General features: G+C 38.4%; 1 protein-coding gene and 1 long non-coding RNA gene across 2 annotated transcripts; one reads left to right on the top strand and one right to left on the bottom strand.

Annotated features, from left to right (window-relative positions):
- Positions 1–4,082, top strand: LOC146484405 (uncharacterized). Its single transcript, XR_014863653.1, has 2 exons — positions 1–513; positions 570–4,082. It is a non-coding gene; the product is annotated as an uncharacterized LOC146484405 (long non-coding RNA).
- Positions 2,927–22,634, bottom strand: LOC146484404 (luc7-like protein 3). Its single transcript, XM_085104916.1, has 9 exons — positions 22,476–22,634; positions 20,823–20,889; positions 19,047–19,086; positions 15,205–15,346; positions 10,855–10,929; positions 8,584–8,679; positions 6,742–6,912; positions 5,200–5,789; positions 2,927–3,504 (listed from the first exon to the last, which is right to left on the bottom strand). Exons 1-9 carry the CDS (start codon positions 22,578–22,580, stop codon positions 3,423–3,425), a joined length of 1,368 nt encoding a protein of 455 aa, XP_084961042.1. The 5' UTR covers positions 22,581–22,634; the 3' UTR covers positions 2,927–3,422.
- Between the last annotated feature and the right edge of the window lie 26 nt (positions 22,635–22,660).

Here is a 22,660-nt window from a genome sequence, read left to right as displayed (position 1 = left end):
ATTATTTCTTGGTCCGTTTCCTCCCTCTTCTCTCTGTATAAACGATAAAAAAAGGAGCATCTAACATTTGTTTTTAATGGAATTTTTTTCAATGGAGTGGTAAACGCAACAGATCATGAAGTGCTGAAACTTGATAAAACAAAATATATTTATATTGACACTGGTATTGCCATTAATCTTTTTACTTCTCTTCATATTCACATGTGCTGTTGAACTCAGGCCTATGGTCCGTGTTAGACAATATAAGAAGGGGTTTTACCTCGATTGTTTCTAAAAGCACCGCAAACGAGAAAACATTCCAAAAACACTTAATCATGATGGAGCTACCTTTTCCCCTTTGCTCTTATTTTTTTTCCGCTTCCATTCTTTCCAACAGAGTAACAAGGTAACGGGGTGACAGAGTGACAAGGTAACTGCGTAACAAGTTAACAGTGTAACAAGGTAACAGAGAAACAAGGTAACAGGCTAACAGAGTAGCCAGGTAACAGAGTAACAGGGTAACAGAGTAACAGAGTAACCAGGTAACAGAGTAACAGGGTGACAGAGTAACAGGGTAACAGAGTAACAAGGCAACAGGGTAACAAGGTTACAGGGCGACAACGTAACAGAATGACCCGGTAAACATAAATAAAATTTGGGGACATAACGATTTCAAAAAGAATTGGCGGACATAATAACCAAAATTAAAAGTTGAGGACATAATAATTACCATATATGAAGTACCTAACATATCGTCTCCAAGCTAAACTGGGCTAAAGTACCGCTGGTTCAACTCTTGAAAGGATAAAACATTGTTTAAATATGATGGATTAAACATGTTTTGTCAGTTGTAGATCACGTGTGTTGATTGACCTTTGCCATGCGCATGTCGGGCGGAGTACCCCTCCATCACCTCATTTGCATACTAACCTATGACGTCAGTTTCTAAACAGATTTGTGACGTCGTCACTACGCCACACTGCTTCATCCTGATCGATCACGTGACCCAAATCCGGCTTTCTGATTGGTTAGAGGCCAAACCGACCCCGTTTACTATTACCGAGGAACAAGCCCTAGCAACTTCCAAACGGACACCACCGCTATGGTTACGATATGTAAACGATACCTTTACAGCCGTACACAAAGACGAAATGGACGATTTTCACCACTTTTTAACAGACAGAACGCTAACATACAGTATACAAAGGAGACCAAGGAAAATGCCTGGCCACCCGTGACAACAAGAAACTACGGTTTACAAGGAACAGACATACTGACAGACTACTAGACTAATCATCCTACAACCCTACTTATCACAAAGCTATGACCATACAGACCTTACAACAAAGCTAGCGCAACTGGTTTGTGACTCACCTGACAAAAAACAAGTACTTAGACAACGTTTTGAAAACCAACAACTACAACAAGGACTTTGTTAAAAGTAAAACTTTCATGAAAACTGAACTTAACGTCACACACAACCACCTGTCACTACTGTGACAATACCTTAAATCAAAGGCACTTCTGAGACTATCACACGGATTCTACAGTCCTTCAACATCAGTGTAACTCACAAACGTATCACTATTTTCCGGCACCTACTATACTGACCAATGTAAAGGACGGAGACAAAACCGAGCCACAAACAGGGAGCAGTTTACAAGGTCAAATGCCACAACTGCCAGGCCAGTTACAGTATATCGGTGAGACAGGCACAAATTTGAACATATGACTGACTAAACACTAACAAGCAACTAGAAATGGTGATATCAACAATCACATTCTGAACGCAGTTTTAAAACAAACCACAGGATCGACTGGGACTCTGCCAAGTGTTACCTGCAGTACAAATTTTTATCGACTCATTCTGGAAAACTGGTTTACTAACAAACGCTACTCAACCGTTGCCTAAACCTACCTGGACCTTACAAACGACTTATTGATAATATCAACAAAACAGATAAACAACAGACAATTTTACAAACAACACACCAACGGGCGTTTGAATTACAGAAGACTGATGGAAGCGCACTAATCACTTTATACAGTCTTCACAGCCAATAACACCATGGCTTAACTGACAAACCGTCAATAACATCTTTACTTTGTTCACCAGTGACTTCAAACAATCCTTCTCACCCGGATGATCATAATTTACGTCCTTATGACATGACTCCTGTGCTCAAACCATTTACAATCAATCCACGTCACGCGTGACCGGTATTTTTGAAATTTGAACGGTGTTTTGAAATTTACATACGCCGGCGAGATTTCAGAGTTCCCGCAGAATTTCCCCTAGTTTATTGACGGTATAAAGCTATGGATGTTTCTTTACATTACAGCATTTCAAGATTTCAAGAAAAACAATTGTATCCCAAGTATTTTAAATATCTTTTTCAGTTAATGCGTCTTTGGCGGAAAGATTTCCAGAGAAATGTTTCACATTCCATTCATATGACGGACCGTTACAAAAAGAAATTCGATTGTTCATTTCATTCTCGAAAATACTGGTCGCGCGTGACGTGGATTGACTGTTAAGTTTCACAGAACGTAAAGCAAAGAACTGTTGTCATCACTCACACAAAATGCGAGCAATCTACACTGATCAGGTTCAATTGACTGCTACTCATCTGCACTTTTACTATAGAGTCCTAAACTGTGACCTCAAAAATATTTCAGTTCTTAACGTTTGGAACTGAGACAAAATCAGAAGGATTTGTATGGAGTCATCGGCGCATAGCAGAGCTACTACCTCGCCCCCAAATTGCAACAAGATGCTGATTTTTTGGCAAGTAGACAATTTTCATCGTGCTCTTACCGAGTATACTAAAAAATCCTATAATTTCATAAATTTAGTTTTGTGACGTCATCACTTTAGAACTCTATGGGCCCCCTCTTGGTACAAAGTAAACAAACAATGATTGTGTAAGACGCCACACACACCAAGTTTCATCAAAGAAACTATTTATTCGAGTTGACGATACAAAAGCGCATACTCTTTATTGTAAAAAATCAGGGTCTTGCTCACAATGTCATCTTTGTTCCCTCACCTTCAAATTCAGGACATGTTTCAACAAACTGCTTCGTTAACTGGTGAGAGTTACAAAGCAGTTGGCAAATCTATATTTCACAGGACACTAAACCTCAACATAATTTCACCAAAAAAAGAGCTAAAACAAAAAAGCGCACAGACACCCTTACGCTTACATTGTATGTGGTGTTTAGGACTTCACATACTGTTCACGTGTATGAATGAGAACACAAAAATGGATATCAAAACCTGAAAGTGAAATCGTCTACTTATGTTTTAACGCGAGCCAATTCACAACTATACGCTTCTGCACTAACTGAAACTAACCTACTTGAAATGAAAACTTTTAAAACATTGCGTAATTGGCTTTCTTCTCTCTTCTCGCCTGCCGTCTGATGTCCCTTAATGCCCATCACAGAGGAGACCTGGATCTAGAGCGGCTCTTGAGAGACAAAGGCCCAGTTCGGTCGTTCTCTTGCTCTTTCCCACGTGACCTGTGAATAACATGAAGGGATTTAGTGATGTAAGTAGCAGCAGCCTGGCCACCGGGACACGCAGTCTATCTCTTTTTTTTATCCATAAGGCGCATAATCATCAGCGAGCAGAAGTTCTCGTTTCAGCTAAACACCCCAGGGAACTACTTGTCCATTGCGTCACTTATTTGCCGCTTAAAAATTCACCTTTTTGTTTTTTTCCCTTTTAAATTTTGTTTGTTTTACGTCTTGTGCGAGAACATGTTCCGCACTATTTGTAGCATTTAATGTAAGCCAATCTTATAGGAATCATAGAAGTTCACTAAAGTTAAATACCGTTTTATCATGGAAGTAAGCCCCCGAGCAGTCTTGAAGGAATGTTTGATTGATTAATCAGTTGATTTGAAATAGAATTTTACAACGAGAGTGACACTGGAAAAACAGATTAACAAACATTTTGTCTTCGAATCAGATCGACATTTAAATAAGAAAAGATGATTCTACATCTTCACAAGATATCTCAAACCAACTTAGAAATAATTCGCCAGTTATCTGATCTGTTGGAAACTCTGTCAAAATGAAAGACCTTATGAAAAGTACAGACAGCAAAATGCTAAAAAGTGCACCTTACTCAAACAGGACGAAAAGAAAAGGAAATAACCAAAACAACACATAGAAAAGTGTTAACAATTCAACAACATTTAACGGGTGCTCGAAGAGGAATGGACGCCTGGTGCCCACGTGTGGAGATGACTCCAAACATACTTATGAAATGATCCTAGGCACTATACTAATAATTAATAATAATGATTAATATTTGTATGGCACAAATTAGCATGTGTATATGATCAAATGCGCCTTGAATATATACATCATGATCTGAAATACCTGGGAGAATACCTTTTATAAGCCGGATACCTGTCTGGCTGTTCCCTTGGAGAAGAGCCAATGAAACGTATTGATCTCCTTCAAACGGGATACTGACTGAAAACTCACTGGAAACATAAGTTACTGAAGCCTGACCAAAATCGACACAGGAATCGATAACAACTGGTACCTTGATTTCCAGTGCATGCTGCCGGCGCTGCGACGCAGACTTCACATTCCATGTTGTCTTACAAAAATGTTTTGACTTACAGACATGGAAAGTTCACCTTGAAATGCAAACATCATCCTGGACGACTTGAGTAAAGAAATTGTGAAGGCGATCCTTTTTTTATGTGTTGGTTGTCCAACGTTGCATTTTGATTTTACTCAATTCGGGGAAAAAAGCAAGTGACAATTTTACATGTAATTTGAAAGCTGAAAAAGTAACATATTTTAACTCCGCGCACATATTTAGCGATCACGTTGATCGAAACAAATTTTAAACACATTAGATATAGACTGTGTACCTTTCTGTGTTCCTCTGTTGCGCTGACTCGTGTCTCCTGACATGGTTTTGCACAAACAACGAATTTAAGAGATTTAAATTTACAGTCAAAACAGAATTGGGTACCTCAGTCTTTGTCGTTCCGTTCCGTTCCGTTCCGTTCTGCTCTGATATTCTTTTCGTGGCAGGCTTCAGATCTTCTTGTTCATATCGTACCGGTGATGGTTAATAATACAGCTCAGCTACCCTCCCCTCCCTCACTAAAAATACTTGAACGAAGCCGTGCATACTTTAAAACTCAATTAGAAAAGATCACCCGACCCTCAAGTAAGCGCTGCACTCACCTGCTACGGGACCTGGACTTATCTTTTTCCTCCCTGTTGGAGTCTTGTTTATCAGCCATCTCCTCAGAATCAGGAGGGTCTGCTCTCCTTTCTTCTTCTTTGCCACTCCCCTTGTCCTCTTCTCTATCTCTTTCTTTGCTTCTATCACTCTTGTCATTGTCTCGTCGCCTCTCTTTGTCTCTAGATTTTTCACTATCTCGGTCCCGATCTCTATCGCGGTCTTTGTCACGACGACGGTCTTTCTCCCGATCACGGACCCTGTCGCGACTCCTGTCACGGTCACGGTCACGGTCACGATCACGCTTACGATCACGGCCCCTGTCACGATCACGGTCCCTGTCATGATCACGGCCCCTGTCACGATCCCGATCCCTGTCACGCTCACGGTCACGATCCCTGCCACGGTCACGGTCCCTCTTACGATCACGGTCTCTGTCACGGCTCCTCTCACGGTCTTTTCGGCGTCCCCGATCCCGATCACGATTGCGTTCTTGCTCTTTGTCCTGTCTGTTTTCATGATCTCGATCAACGTCTTTGGTATTTTCATCTTTTTCTTTGGACTTCGAACGTGAAGGCTCATTTTTTCTTCGCTGTTCAAAAATAAAATAAAATAAAATAAATTATGATAATAATAATAAGGTAACCAAATAAATAAATAAATAAATAAAAATAAAGAATAATTTTAATGTTTAAGGTTACTTATTCAGACCACACTCCTATGACGGAAATGTTGTTGAGTGAAGCTGTTCCAAAACCTGTATCCTAGCAAAGAACACACGTCTTGCGTAACACTGTCATGTCAACTTACATCCAGGGCCCGGTTGTTCAAAAGCCGATTAAAAGTTAACCAAGGTTTTCATCTCGCTCATTTAGAATATTTTTAACAGCTAATTTTAAGCTAATGGTAAAGAAAAGTCTAAGGCGGAACCGTGGAACAAAAATCTTTGGAAGAATCTTTATTGATCAGTAATTAAACTCGAATCAAAGTTCATGTTAACCCAGGATTAGCTTAATCGGTCTTTGAACAACTGCACCCAGAACTATAGGGGTGGGGCAGGTTGTCACAAAATTAGCAAGGTTGTGTGACTTCAGTGACCTTTCACAAACTCGGGTTTACGGAAATGATAAACTGTATTCAAACAAGGAGCTTTAGTGGGGAAAAAGAAAGTAATCATGTTTCTTATCGCATTACTTATTTGTCTACATTTTGTTCTATACATCTACGTGGAAATTGCGTCACGATACATGTGCCTAGCTGTAGGAGCGCGTGGCTCCGCAAAGGGTGGAATTTGGACAAAAATCTTATAATATTCCGTAAAGATGATGATTTCAGTAACAATAAAGCACAGCTGCTTAAAACTGTAAATCATACAATGAAATTGTCCAATTGAGAAAAAAAAAATGAAAGGGGGCCACCGTAGCTGAATTTATAAATTGTTGGTGTCTAGTACAGTGTATATATCAAGTATATCACGCCAATAATGTTCAACAACAAACGCTTGTAAAGAGCAGAGGTCACAGTAGCATGGGTAGTGTACACACCTTAAGCTCCTCGATGGTGCTCTTGATTTTGGCATAACCCATGTGCTGCTTGCCTTGTAAGTGGTCATCTACCCGTGTCTGTGCATCACCAATGATGAGAAAGGCACCACACACTTCACACACTTCCATTTGCTTCTCCTGAGCAGACATCAAGTTCAAGTCACGTGATTGCTGTTGAACAAACAAAATCACTAGCTACAGACACGTTACAAATAAGTAAACTAGTTGAAACAGAGAGCAAGGATTCCTCGCCGGTAACCATATTTAAGCATAGTAGGCATTATTACTATATTTCTTGCTGTATGTTTCATGTTACATATTAATTCAAACATTCTAGAAAATAGCTCTAGTGCGCTGAAGAGATTTTTTGGTCGGATGGTCGCTACGGATTTCTGTCAGAAAATAGCAATGAACTAAACAGAAAATCACAAAGTATCGATTTTCCTCCTAGTCTTGGATGCAAAATTTAGCCTTGCCAATTCATGTTTGTAGAAAATTGCGTTATTAATGTAATCAAGGGCTTGAAGTGGGAATGCGGCCTTTGAACATAAATAAATAGCTCTGGATTTGCCAACAAGTGGTCGTAGTGAGTCTGTCCCCACTCGTCTTAAATTTTGCATTGAATGCACCATCAAGTGGTTGAATCTTGCTCGTTGCGCCTGGAGGTGCAAGCCCCAATGTCGTCTGGTACTTTTGCGTCAGAATGGTCTTTATTCTGTCTGTTGTTTGAGCTCTTTCCGAAACATATATTTTTTCATTTCGGAAAAAAGAGTTAGTGCTAGCTTTGTTTCATGGCTTTTGTTCCCCGAAAATAACGACCCTCCGAAAGTAACGAGCCCCAAAGGCTGCTAATTCTGAAAGTTACGAGGGTCACTACTATCGGAACTTTATGGCATGATGAGTAATGGCAAAAGGAGAATTTTTTCCCTGAAACCTTCCCCCCCATCCCTTAGTCAGGGTACCTGCATACTTAGCATCATGTGCCCTTCTACTTCAACACTTAATGAAAACCCTTTATTTATTATTTCGTACACGCCCATACCATTTAACGGAACGGCAACTTAAAACTTTGTCATGTTTGCGATCCATCGACAAATACAGAACCAGCTCAATCTTGTGCCACACTTAGGGCAGGCGCATTAGAGCCAGATTGCACTTTTGAGGCCTACGAAGAAAACCGGACGCCCAAGTAAAAAAAGCTGGATTTTATTGCCTGTGTGCAAACATGCATGTTATAAAAAGAACACAGAAAAACTTGAAAAGGTGGAGAGACAAGCAACGAAATTCATTTTAAAGTCTTAGGACACTTCATTTAATGGCATTATTGATACTAATGTCCAGCCACATGTAGATCTCTATTCTGACGCTGAAGACATTTTGATAACTATTCATAGTTTCTTTTACAGGATTGTTAACTTTTGGAGTACCTTGCCAAAAGAAATTTGTAGCGCCACTAATGTAAATATATATTAAAGGCAGGTGTTAAGTTCCTAACGAATTAGCCTTATTATTATATCTAACAGCAATACTTGTAAGTCATTTTTATAGTAGAGGATGCATCATCCATCTGGCCGAACTTGAGCTTCAACTTTAGGCGAACACCTTCGATGTTCGTCTGGTTATCCGTCTCTTGTATAAAGACGGGTACAAGATGCATTATCCATCTGGACTAACTATTTTCCGTTGTGCGTCGTTCAAGACGAACAATGGAAAATAGTTCGTCCAGACGGATAATGCATCTTGTGCCTGTCTTTACACTAGAGATGAATAACCAGACGAACAACAAAGGCGTTCGCCCAATACTCTAGCCTCTTACCATTGCAAAGAAAATCAACGTCTTACCATTTGCAGCATCTCCCGTTCATTTTTAAGCTGATCACATAACTTCATAACACCCTGTGCTTCTTCGACCTTCCCTTCGCAACCCAGTTGTTCAACCTAAAGTCAGTTAACACAGTAAGCCATACACTCAACTTTGACTGGGAATCTTGCAATATTACACTCATTGGTGGACCACTTGCACTTGTTGCAATATATTAATTCCTAGATGTACACTGACATTCTACTGTATGTGTAAATAAACAAATATGCCAGCCAAACAGGACAAAATAACTTGAAATACTATATATAGGGGGCACGAGTGCCACGGCAGCCATTTTGAGATGAAATATGATCTTCTGTATGAGTGAAAGACCCTTTAGGACCTCCTTAATGTTTCAAATATCTGTGCAGTTGGCGGATTCTGATTGGTGAGGTCAGTCTCTCCTGAAGATAATAATTATTACAACAATAGGGACACAGAAAAGCTTTCCAGGGAGATAGGGGAGATAGGGACTAAATGCAGTCTAGCACAAAATCACAGGGCGGCTAGGGGTAGCACAGGTGCCAACGGGGTACTGCTTGTACTGATTTCTGTAGATGTTAATGGTTGTGGTATTTTTTTTTGTAGCTGGCTGGTCAAATAGAGAAACCTGGCCACGGGCAGAGAACACATCATAAATTAATCTTTCTCTTTGATGAACAACTGTTAAACCTTCTTTGTTTTTTAGCCCTGGCCTAATCCAAGATGACTCTTGCCTTTGACAAACTTAATGGAACATAACCGTAAAATTTCTTTATGAAATAAAGCATTGTTGACAGATACGATCATAAAAACAAACTAATTTGAAGGTAATTGAAGATTGGGTATAGTGTTTAGTGCACTTAAAAAGTCAAGAGTCTCATAAGAAACACCTTTAGCTACCAACTGTGTCTTGAAAACCACAATCTATAATTAAAGATTTTGTTTGATTGTCCGTTCAAAAATTTAAATATCAAAGAGCAAAAAATACAAAATTTGGAAAACTATGACCAGCAATCACTAACAGTCACCTCAATAATTAATCTAAAACATTTTCATGCCTGAAAATACTCGCTCCTCGTGCATATTTTGCCTCAGTCAAATAAACTGTACGAAGCACGTATTTGATAAACGAACCCCCTTCACAATTATTCATGCTTTAGTTTTCAGCAAGCTTTTATTGTTTAAATGTATGGTCCAATATATCTAAGCGTAAAAATCATGAATAAATTACAAGCTACAGTAAAAATCCACGTGTAAGAACCTACATTGTGGAAGTCTGGCAAAATAGGTTCTTGTATTTTGGGGCACATTGTAGTTAATAGCAATTTAGGGCAAACAAGTTCTTAATTAGATTCTTAATTTCTATGAAGGAGTTATAGTAATTGATTACCAGAAAAATAAATAAATTTGGGTTTAGTCATTAAATATACTTTATTTATTCACAACTGTACTTTGTGTAAACCCTTTTTGTTGTAGAAATTATCACTTTTATTTGTACAGTTATTACAGTTTGGTATTTTCTTGTCATATAAATTTGCAATCTCAAAGTCAAACTCCTTGGTTAAAAGGTTTATCATAATTTAACTATTACCCACATATAAATGTAAGAACCTGCTTGATCTTTGCTTGCTAAAAAGGTTCTTATATTTTTGGGTATTTAAATGGCAAATTTCTGCCAGCAGGTTCTTAAACCACAAGGTTCTTACATGCAGATTTTTACTGTATTCAGAACTTTGCAGCAACACATGCAAATACAATCATATCATGCCATATTAAAAGGAGCTTAATTGGTTACCAGTAACATCTCAGCTACATCTTATGTGTGCTGCTATCATGGCAAAGTGCCTGACTGGCTGCGTGCCAGAATACCTCTCTTCTCAATTCATCAAAAGAGGAGAAAAAGGTGGGTGTACCACCAGAAACTGACAGTTGTTGAACATCCCACTTTTCAAAAACTACAAGCGGACAGAAAACTTCCTACCACAGAATAGTTAGTGTTTGGAACTCACTGGACAGTTCTCTTAATGTTATTAACACAGTATCTGCTTTTAAGCCCAGTCTAAGACAAAAACTGAAGGGTACTTTAATTAAGTGTAACTAAATTTTGTAATGAGATCGCATATTGTAACAATAAAAGTAATTGATAGTTAATCATTGTCTTTGGAAAGTCTCCTTTGGGGAAAGTCAATAAATAATGTATGTAAGAATGTATGTAATGAGGGTAGAACTCTGAGATAGTATGGTTAAGGTGGTGAAGATGTGATAATAACCTGTTCTAACAGCGAGTTGATCTTTTCTGTAAGCATTTGGATCTTGTCACTGTCTGGTTTACCACTCGACAATTCCTGTGAATGAGAGTAAAGCAGTTTCAAGTATCAGTAATTTCTAATACCACAGACATTTTAAAGTAAAAATCTTCTAAAAGTAGGAATAATTCCAAACAGTTCTTATAATTACAATGTACATATTACCCAAAAAGTAATGATTTAAGTGTAAGGTGATTCTCTGGCAGTGTAAAACAAAAGGCCACATGTGCCACAACAGCACTTAAGTGTAAAACAGGCTTGATTAAGACAATGATGAACATAAAAAAAAAAACTTAAAAGCAATAGCCAGGGCATAGACTGTTTTTTTTTTTTTAATTTAATTCTCTAGAATAGCACCTCATAAACACTTTATTCAGTAAACACTGCACTGTTAGCAAAACCCACATGTGATACAAGAACCAGTGAACATTGCATCGAAATAACTTAAAGCAATGAAAATTATTCAATATGCAAGCAAAATAATTAAGCATGGGCCATGAAGTACTGAAAATACAGGCAATGACCTTTTCAAGATTGTAACTTTCAGTGTGAACAATGTACAACAGTGGATCCCTTCAATTTTAATCCAGAATTGTGTTGAAATAACACTGCAAAGAATTTGCTCTGCAGAGTTTGTAGGGGAGGAGAGGTGAATGGTTAGATTAGTTTCCAGAGGGTCAACTTTGTTCAACTATTTTACAGAAACCCTTACATTAAAAAAAAACAACAACATCATCATCATGTTTCCCTTCTCTGAAAAGCCTTTGTAAACAAAGCAGTCCAAATTAAGACAAGAAAACTGTTTATTGAATAGGGAAATTTATAGCCAGAAGCATTGCACTGCGTGACTCAATTATTCGATTTAAAACTGTTGTTTGCGAAAGTTCCTTGTGTACAATGTATTGTCCACTGGAAAAAAAAAAAGAAAAACTGAATGGTTAAGTGAAAGTCCCAAATTCGCAAAAAACATTGAAATATCTGCTTGTTAAGTTTGTACGTTTTAAGGTGATTCCATCGAAAAAACGTTTGTAATGAGAATTTTTTGAAAATCTCTACAGATGTTTAGTACATCTAGTACATCAGAAAAATAAAATAAAAAAAGGGGGTCACCGTGCTTGTTTTCACCCTAGAGGGCTGTAGTATCTCACTATTTTCTAGGCATGTGACCTCAGTATTAAAAGAGCTAGTCTTCAGCGAGAAGAGCCCACTACTTCCAGAAAGTTAGTACTGACAATGAAATACTAGCATTTTTCTTATAACAGTACTGTAACTTTGTAGTAAAACGCCATAAAGTGGCTAAATAAATTAATCCCATGGCATAATAGGGGACATTCGAGCGGTTGTACGCTTCCCGCAAAACGTCCAAAATTGATCGTAGTAGTGATTCCACAATAATTTTTCGAAATTGAATAATGAAAAATTTTTGAAACTGGGATATAAGTTAGAGAGTCGTATTTTCTTTAATTTCGTTGAATAAAAAATGGGGGTCACCGTGCTCGTTTAGAAGCAAAGGACCATTTATTTTCCTGCCGAACTTAACCTCAAGAAAATCCCGCTATGTTGTGCGTGCGCGCGCTCGTGCGCGCGCTAAATGACGCGAAAAATTATGCGCAGCAAGGATGCGCAATGCAATTCAGTGGAATCACCTTAAAGAGTTAAATGATCAAGATATTAAACGGTTCAGCAGGACATCATGACCGTTGAGGGAAACCTTACAACAACAGATACCGTGAAGACAAACTAAAAAAATGCAAGCTTTTATTACTTGTGGTCTTTACTCTTCGCGAAGATGTTTCAGCCAGAACGTAAACATAAACTACCATTATAATATACAAACAAAAACATTACGTGAGATATTAAGTTAAATTTATGGGAAGCCATAAGTCCCACTTTTCGTCACACTCGTGTTCCTTCGAAGTGTAGTGGCCATACACCAATGGCAGTCATGGTGTCGTGGTAAACCAATGTTGTTAAAAATATTTATTGAGTAACACGCAGGCCTTAAAAACAAAAGCACCAAAGTTGCTCTTTGCGACCCGGGATCAGATTGCAAGTTACAGTCTTATACATGTAGACAAACAGAGTTCCTTAATATCAAAGAGAAGAGGGATTAATCAAGAACAACATTTTGTTACATGTATTTGATACCACATGGTTTCCTGATGTTGCTTTTCATGTATGCAAATTGCACGTGAGTTGTGTCAAACTCCCAAGGGAGAAAAAAAAGTTTTCGACTTAGTAAGGTTGGTGTTGAATTTTAAGGAGTTGAAGCTAACTGGCTAAAAATATAGGGTCAAATCCAGGGGAAATCGTTCACATGTATCAAGTTGCATTTGGCAATAACACAATGTGAGAACCCAAAAATTTATGGAGGTTCTTTGAAGGAAAACTACAACAACTATACCTATGAGAAGAAGAATAAATTTTTATGGGTCAACTGGCACCCAGCAAATGACACTGGATTTTTTAAACTTTTAGCCTTTCAGCAGGTTTCTTTTCCAAGGAATGCAACTAATGTATGCATTTTCTTAAAACACGGATAAGCAATAAATGGATGCTAATTTTTAAACGCTTAAGTGTTAAACAGGTGCTAATTGTTTTTAAATGGATATCCAAATTAAACCATTTAAACGTTTTCCCTTAAGTGTTAAACGGATGCACAAGCAATTATTTATCTGTTCATGAAAGTGTAAACCGATTTAAACGGTTTTGACCGTTTAACAGAAAAGTGTCAGTGTATGTTTTCCCATTCACGGTCACAATTTTGAAAACTCATTCCTTATCGATTCTTGACCCTCTATCTTTGATACTTGATCCTCACATCTCAAAATTCAAATGTATTGAGGTTTGAGACGTGAGTGTCGAGTTTCGAGGGTAAAGGCGAGACTGTCAACTTACTTATGAGCAGTACTGTAATTGCCAATGAGTCACCCTCGCGAGGACACGAGGGTGACGAGGCGGCAGCATTATAAAGCCGACGCGCGAGTTAGTTTTGGTACAGGCAGAAAAAATCTCGAATGAAAATGTAAGCATAAGGTAAGGATAAGGTAATGTAAGAGTGACATCATCGGTGATTGTTTTCAAGCTAGCCAATGGCATTGCGGTATTTTTATCTAAACCAATCACATCAGGAGTATCACGATCGGTGAGCGTTAGTACCCAGATTCTTCTTACACACGCGCGAACTTAAATTTTGTAAACAATATGGCGGCCGGAGTGGCGAATTTAGTTGTCTTCGAGAATAGCAGTGTTTATACGTCTTATTGTATAAGGATGGTGTATAAAAATAGCAAAGGTCTTTTTAAGCGCTAGGAAACTTTGCAGATGTTTTCACTTTTAGGAGCAATCGAATTTTTCCTTCGCACCATCTTATTTTTCGATCCTGCGCGACAGTGTGGAAATGTTAAGCTCTTATAGCAGATTTGTTGCTCCGTTGGTGGACGGCGAAAGTTCCGACAGCTATGTCAATCGAGGAGGTAAGAGAATTCAAATCTTAACTGTTTGTAGTGTGTTTTGTTTTCTGAAGAGGGAGCAATTTTCTTAAAGTAACCTTTTGGTCTTTAATCATGATAATATTCAAATTGCAAGCTAAAACGGACAATAGTAGGTCAGTGTCGTTATGTGAATTCATGTGGTCGGTAATAATATGCACAACGAAGATATCATTCCAAACTGATACAGTGCGGACCAAAACGAATCCCTAATTATAGGGATCTACAAAATATTTTAGATTTCATTGTTTTCTAGTCAAATTGAGTGGGTTTTTTTTGTTGATTTTTAGGTTCCGTTTGAGGGAGATGCACATTGGACCTGTTTGAATGCAGGAGAAATATTTTAAGTCAATTGCAACTTACCTTTGTGCCATTCTTCTATTTTCTTTTAAATACCATACTTGCGGCTCATTAATTCAATAACTTGGATTTGAAAAGCTCATATTTATTGTAAAATTCTGTTATTCCCAGGTTGATAGCTAATCTTGTACACATTAAAGTTGTTTATTTTGGTTTTTGTATAAACTCAAACAGGTAATGCAAGGGCCGCAGATGTTTCACCTCTAATCTACCTCACAAGTTTAGATCTTATAGACATTCTATACAACAAAGAATAGCATGAGAGTTTTGCAATGCTTTATTAAACAATGATTCAGTTTGAAAAATGTTTTGTAGTCTGGTTACTTCTTAATTTTCATTCGCAAAGCAACTGTGATAGTTTTTACTCGTTGGCACTCTACCGGCAGGTATCACTAGTATTAATCTCAAACCAAACTTGACATGAAGTAACTACACTGTAGTGTCATGACATTCATTTACAAACCTTCTCTTCCTGAGCCCGGCTAAGATTTAAACGAGCGTGTCCTCGTCTTATCCGTCTCTCCACATCAGCCATAATATTTTGGAGATACCTCAAAAATTCGTCTTCATATCTCATTTTTTTGTACCGAGAGCTCTCTTGGTATCTAATAAGTTGGAAAAATAGGCAATTATTAACAGCAGTTCTTGTTAGAAGAGAACTGGTTGTGTTAATTAATGGCAATTGATAAAAGTAGCTTGTGGTAATTTTTCCCTTAAAAAAGTGATAATTTAACCATCTTTGTACATGTTAAGGGCTAAGGATTAGTCATGTTAAATTATTCTTTGGCCTTTCTCCATTACATTTACCCACTCTGCTTTGCCAATAATAATTACTGCTTTGATGTATTATGTGGAGATGAATAATTTTGATAAAGGTAACTTGCAGGGATGAACCACATAATGGTTGTTGCAGGTACAGGTACAGGTACTTAGATGAAAAGTTCTTAACGTTCAGCCTATCAGTTAGATAAGGGGGTCAGTTTCTAAAGAAACCTGTGCTGCACCTGCGGGGAGAAGAAATGAATGTTTGGAAATGAGTGTTAGCTCTTGCCTAAAACTCTAAACACCAGGACCCAAATCTCTTTACGGTGACCAATTTACCTTTAGTTATCAATTAAATCTGTTAATAAACCAAACATTTTGTTAACAGTGTATCATCTTCTCATGGCAAAGCAACCTGCATAACATGGTGCCAATAACAGTTTAATTTACCAGTGTAGAAAATGTTATACAGTGTAATTTGTGACCTTCCATGGGAAAACATACACTAACGAGTTCCGGTTTTCAAATGGAATTCCATTGGCTTGCCATTTCTCAACCATTCAAATGACTTGTGTATCTGTTTGAGTGGTTTGAGCATCTGTGCAAACTGTTTTGGTGTCTACAGTGCAGTTAAAATCTCCATCCTTTCACAAAAAATTTGCATCCATTTTAACGACTTGTCTTCCACGGAAAAATGTTAAGAAAGACTTTTATGAATGGTTAACCAAGCCATTTGTAATGCTAGACAAGTTGTTAGGAAAGTCTTTTGAATACGTTATTGTAAACGTTGCATTATAAAAAGTTTTCAATGATTTACACTGAATACAACCAGAAATTCGGCACAACTTTCAGGACGGCCATAATAACGCTTAAAGGGACACAGTCACCTGGTGCACATGCGCATTAGATACCATTTCTTAGCTGATTTGCATATCACACTTCATCACAAGTCTCGCTCTGAGAAGCGCATCCTTTGAAAAATGTAAACAAACCTTGTCGAGTCGAAGTACTTGCCAGTCAAAATTATTATAGTGATTATAGACCTAATGTCATTTTAGAACACTCATTTTCTTGATACCATGGAGAATTTACTGATGGACTTGTCCAGGGAAAGTCAAACGTCAACGAATACATCTGAGGTCGAAGAATCATTTAATCGTTTTATTTCGGTATCCGGTCGTGTGAAAAATTATCTTAGCTGTTTCTATGTTTCACAGTGTTTGCATGAGAAGAAAATTGAGTTGAAATATTAGAGAATATGTCAATTTTAAAATGTAGCGAATCGACTGAGCTGCAGTGTAGCGAAACGACTTTATAGCGAAACTACCGGTAAGCTTTATTTCTGCTTTCAATCACATATTTTGCTTTTATAATTTCGTTTCTACAATTTCTCCGTTATCTAAATTTAGGAACCAAACCCATGTCGTTGCAAGAACGCTTGCTCGACCCTTAGAAAACAAGGTTCTACTGGAGGTTTTCCTTGTCGAGGAGATAATCGACTGTGTACCGAAGCTTGCCTTCGTCTGAGCTCCAAACCAAGCAGCCATGACGCGTAGTTCGAATCGTTTACGAAGATTCCCACCGCACTAACCTTTCGCCAGGTTGAGAAAATGTAATTTTCCAAATATATATAATGGTGATTTGTTCTCCAATGTTTTTGATTGATTTCTCTCGTTATTTTAGTCAACAGAGGCGATTTCTTCTGCCCGGCGCCTTCACGTTTCCCACCTCTTCTTTTCATGTTCCGTTGGAGACGCGATCCATACTGTTTTTAACCAAATATGATAAAATAATATCATAGGATGAGCAAAAGCATACTCAAAAACAGGTTTCCAGTAAAAGATTGAAAACCCAATAAAACACTGGGAAGATTGAAGCGGATTTCTAGATGCCGACGCGTACTTTTGATTTCGGGTTGAGGTGGACACTTTTCAAAATTGACAAAAACTAGCGTCCAGGTCAGCGCGGTCACAAAGGTGACTGTGTCCCTTTAAGAATTAGCTTTGAAAATACTAATTGAGTTCACTTTCATCAAAATTTACTGTCTCTCCGTGATAATCAGACATTGTGTTGTGTTTTGCAATCAGCACGCCCATAAACTGACTAATCTAGTGTTTGCAATTGCAAAGCAGTCAAATTGTTTTAAGTTGTCATGAAGACGTACCTTCTTTGATAAAAGAACTGGGACTTAGAGCCAATTATTTGCATAATCGAAAAAACAAGAGGACGAATGGAGCCTACACTGAAAAGATTGTGTTCACACTTTTATACAGCTTTTTCAAAAATCATATCTGTGGAACCAGCTTTTTAAATGTTACTCGCTGAAAATTCGGAAAAAAACTAACATAAAATCAAGCGATAGCAGAAGAAAAAACTGCAGACAACAACTATGGTAATAATCTTGAACATCCCGCCGAAGTCTGTGTTGTTGTGTTGTTACAAACTTGCTGCACGAAAACAAATGCCATGCATGAGTTCTTTAGCTAAATGAGCCATCAGTCTGTTCAAATTTTGGTATGTTCTTCTTGCACTCAAGCAAGCTGTTCGCTCGGTTCAAGCAAATCGCTCATTCAAGCAAATTTTCATAAGCTGTTCACCCGCTCATGCAAGCTGTTCTGAATACTTCATGAGCCGTTTGGTTGTTCAGTTTAGCTGTTCAAACGGCTTATCAACCTGTTTCTTGCCTGTTCGATAGCGGTGTGTTTCATCTATTTCATGGATACCCATTAGTGTACATTTTCCCTTTCAAGGTAACATTTGTTCATAATTGCTCCTGAAGAACTCCCTCAAGGAGGTAACAATAAATACTAGGTAGAGCCAGGTTTGCAAAGACATTACTACTTGGCAACGTTTCTTGGGGGTGTGGCTTTTCTACAAGACCATGCCCATTAGGAAGTCTAAACTGTCAAATTAAGGTCATAATACCTCTCAAGACTTTGATAAATAAACATACTACAAAATGAAAACATGTTGTCGTTGTTCATTGCTTTTGCTAGCAGTGGTGGCTCCTAAAGCAGCTTTTAGTTTCGTCAGATTCTATAATCAAATCTTCTTCACTAGAAGTTCCTTTCAATGGCCACGTTCACAACAGAAGAGTAAAAAAATATATCATCAAGCTCCACATTTTTATTACCTTTACTTCAATAGCACAAAACTGTTAAACATTATACAAAGTAAACTAATGTTTACATGTAAATGTTGGGGTGTTTATTTCTTGTTACATGCAGGTTAGGCTGTTCATGGGGGTGTTTATTTGAGAGGGAATTTAATTGAAAGCAGGGATTTACATTGTACTTATGCAGTTGGTTTATTATAATCCACCATACAGAAAAAAATGGTGACTGGTACATTTACCCATAATTCTAGCCTACACAATATTGTTAGTACAGGGATGAATTTCACAAAAGAATATGACTTTATATGTCCCCATTGGCTAAGTTAGGTTTGCCAGGTATTCTGGTAAAACGTACAGGCACCATGTTTTACCGTCCAGCGGATTTTATCACAATAATTATACATGCATTGCAACACAAAAGTACTCACTCCGTTCTTAGCCTTTCATCATGCGCCTTTTCACAAGGCCCTGCAAGTGAACACATTTATTACCCCCATAAGTTGGTTGACAATGATGACGTCAATGATCACAAAATACAGTACCAAGACCCAAAAGTCAAAGTCAAGAGACAGTGGTAACAGTAGTGGTTGATGTCCAGGGGTAATTCCTAGAGAGCTCAAGAAACACCTGAGGGCACTGAGGCTTGAGAAGATACATGTATCATGGGAATAGCCCAAATTCTGCACAAGCAGAGGCACATTGTACCTCTGAAATTCCTAAGTCTATCCATAAGACTTATAAACTCATCGGAGGTCCAAAATTACCAGTCTAGGACATCTGATGGACTGAGATCAGCAGAAGATAACAGTAACAACAATAAATATCAATGGTTTGGATTCATCTATCACAATTAACCATTTGTCTCACGACTGTGTAGCATACGGTAGCTGCTGATTGTGACATTTTGACTGTTAAACAACATGTACCGTTGGTCTTCATCAGATGATAATGTTGATAAGGTGTCACTGATCAGCGGATTTCAATCTTGATTCATGATTGTTCAGACTACATGCTGTTCCCTAAGAAGCTTGGTATCGATTGCAGGGCTCAAAATTGTGATTCACTGGTTGCCAAGACAATATGACCAAAAACTGAGTGCTAGCGACTAGCTTTTGAGAACTAGTCACTTGCTGGTGATGAGATCAGCCTATCTTTGTCACATGAAAATCATTCAGAAATCATCACTAGGAAGTGATTTACCTTTTCTGTCCACACAACAAAATCTCTAACTTCGATCTAACTTTCCTTGACAAAACATACATGTATCATTCCCATAGATAAGCAAATACACAACTCCAAACATACTTGATCATTTAATCTCCATGTTTATAGGGTGCCATATAAGTTGTGGACACTAAAAGTACTTAGCAGTACTATTTTAGGGTAGGAAGTACCTACTTGCTGGTGCACTGCAACAACATGAGCTTTTTATCCATCCAAGCTTTTGTTGTAAGACAGAGATGAAGCAATGAAAAGACAGAGACTACCACAGTTCCACAGATTACGAGACCATACTGTTTATTGTAGACTTCTCCTGTTCCTTGACACTGACTAAACTGTTCGTTGCAGCCTTCTTTCATTCTTGAAAGTAAGTCTGTTTTACTCTATATTCCTACTACAGTGGAAACTCTTGTAAGGGGACACCCTCGGGGCGCTAAAAAGGTGTCTGTAACTGGAGCTGGCCGCTTACGAGAATGGTTCTGGTAAGCTGTCGAGTATTCCCTTGCGTTTTCATCAAACCTCAAATTGGATCCTTTGACATATTTTGAACCCAAGGACAGAGCCATTGGTCACAGTGAGTTATCAATTATTTGGTAACACCACTTAATCAATTCACTGTGTCTGCTTGTGTATGCGCAACAACCAAAAAAGAACTGCTTTTTTTTAATGTTAATTTCAGATTCTTCATTTTATAGGCTTTACGGCGTATATAGTTTTCCAGGATTTATTTTAAAACAGCCCGCACGAGAAGATTTGGCGGAGGATACCATCGAAGACCCCCTGGAATGTATGAAGTAAGATAATGAATTAGATTTGGCAAATGAGTGGAGCGGCGTCTGGAATGGGCCTCATATGTCCGGGATGATTACTTGGTGATTTGACCGACATTCAGTACACTTCTATAGAGCTTAAATTTTGTTCGAGCGACCAATGATGTAACATTGGAAATACTTTTACGCACAGAATTACGAATAACTACTCACCCAGATCTGATCTAGTATTCACAAATAGCTGGGATGGACAGAATCCAGAAAGAAAGTGTTTGCAAACCTGAAACAAATAATAGAATCTTCAATGTCATCATCCAATCTGAGTCATTTAGACATCTAGTCATAAGAAAACTGCACTCCAGTCAAACCTGTATTTAGCGGACCCCATATTAAGCAGACACCCTCTATTAAGCAGAAAACAGCACAAGTCCCGTTATTTCTCCCCCACATTTACTGTAAAAAGAACCTGTATTAAACGGACACCTCTATTAAGCAGGCGCAGACACATTAAACTTGATTTTTATGGTGATTTCTATTGTTAAAAACCTGTATTAAACGGACACTGCGAAAAGGATGTATGTTTTTTTGCACGTTTTAACAGACCGGCCATTTAACTTTGCCGACAAAAGAGTTGTCACATCTTCGTAGAGCAAAGAGCATCCAGCAAAGCGAGTACACATGGATAGCGACTCGGGCGAAGAGCATGAGCTAGACGCAAAAGAGCCTGCGTTAGAATCTGACCATAAGGCTATAAAATTGACATATGTGTTACTGGAGTATTCTCGCTATCATGGAAGGGACGACCTTTCACAGGCCATCAATAAAGTTAATGACACTTCACATAAGTAGGCTTTAGAAACTGAAGCAGCGACGAACTAACGCTTTGTTTTGTATTTCTCGCTTAGAGTTTACTGTTGTGGTCTCCTTAAACGGCCTTCACATGACAAATTTTTGTTGGCCAACATGTGTTGGCCAACTCTTGCGTTCACACGTCAAACACACGTCAAATGGCAACATACGCCAACTTGCAACATGACGTCCGTGGTGCAATGGCACACACGGAGAGTCGCCGCTTCAGGCTTGCTTTTATAAATATCATCCCTTTCACGATCGGACGCCGGTCGGATAACCTCATCCGCCAGAGTGTCGGGCAAATCACATGATTAGTGGACGAATTTTGACAGCAACACATGTTTGTTTATCGTTCACACATCAAATGTGAGTTGGCCAACACGATAAAAAAGTTGGCGAGAATACAGACAAGTTCTACTCGTCGCCAACAGTCGGCCAACATGTTGTGTCGTTCACACATGCCAACGTGAGTTGGCCAACACTAGTTGGCCAACAAAAATTTGTCGTGTGAAGGCTGCTTTATACAAAATATTCTCACCAGCCTACTGCACGAACCACAGCAATGCGACATTTCATTTTCTCCATATTGTTTGTACAGAACTTTCTGTGAACCTTTACATAATTCGATCAATATAGATCCTGTTATGCTTTACGCCTTCTAATATTAAAAGCAAATGATTACATATACTTGTCATTGCTTATAGAAATACGACATTCCACAGTTATCGTATACGTTCACAAGAATGGTATTTGGCCCTGTCAAGGCCTTTTAATACTGAGGAATATCAATAAGACCCTCTAAAGACGAATTCTAACGGAACCTGTTTTCAGCGGACAGCTTGTATTAAGCGGACACTTGGAAGGGTCCCAAGGGCGTCCGCTTAATACAGGTTATACGTTTGACTGTATTTGCTACCGATTACAGTGTATGATAATGGCTGTCCGTCCTTCGTTGCCGAATTGTCTACCGTAAAAGAAATAACTAAAAAAACATGTGCGCCTTATTTTAATTACCTGAGGATCCGACCAATGTAATGCAGTCTTTTTTTCATCAGGGGCTCGATTTCTGTCGACCCCCATAAGCTCATCCAACAACGCTGCCGCCGACAACATCGACATCTTGTTGAATGCTTTGAGCACGAGTCCACGAAAAAGTTCCCCGTCCTCCTTTGCGTTTTGCTGAGACGTAAATGAGGCTA

This window comes from Pavona decussata, unplaced genomic scaffold (assembly GCF_977016875.1).
Source record: "Pavona decussata unplaced genomic scaffold, jaPavDecu1.1 SCAFFOLD_34, whole genome shotgun sequence".
Lineage (NCBI taxonomy): Eukaryota > Metazoa > Cnidaria > Anthozoa > Scleractinia > Agariciidae > Pavona > Pavona decussata.
This window is presented reverse-complemented; position numbering and strand designations above follow the sequence as displayed.

Bases quoted from the DNA above. Each gene is read 5' to 3' on its own strand.
- LOC146484404 (XM_085104916.1), bottom strand. From the start codon at position 22,580: ATGTCGATGTTGTCGGCGGCAGCGTTGTTGGATGAGCTTATGGGGGTC. The intron at 15,347-19,046 runs GTGAGTACTTTT...CCAACTTATTAG, and splicing joins GATGAAAGGCTAAGAACGGA to ATACCAAGAGAGCTCTCGGT. The intron at 5,790-6,741 runs GTGTGTACACTA...ATTTTTGAACAG, and splicing joins GCACCATCGAGGAGCTTAAG to CGAAGAAAAAATGAGCCTTC.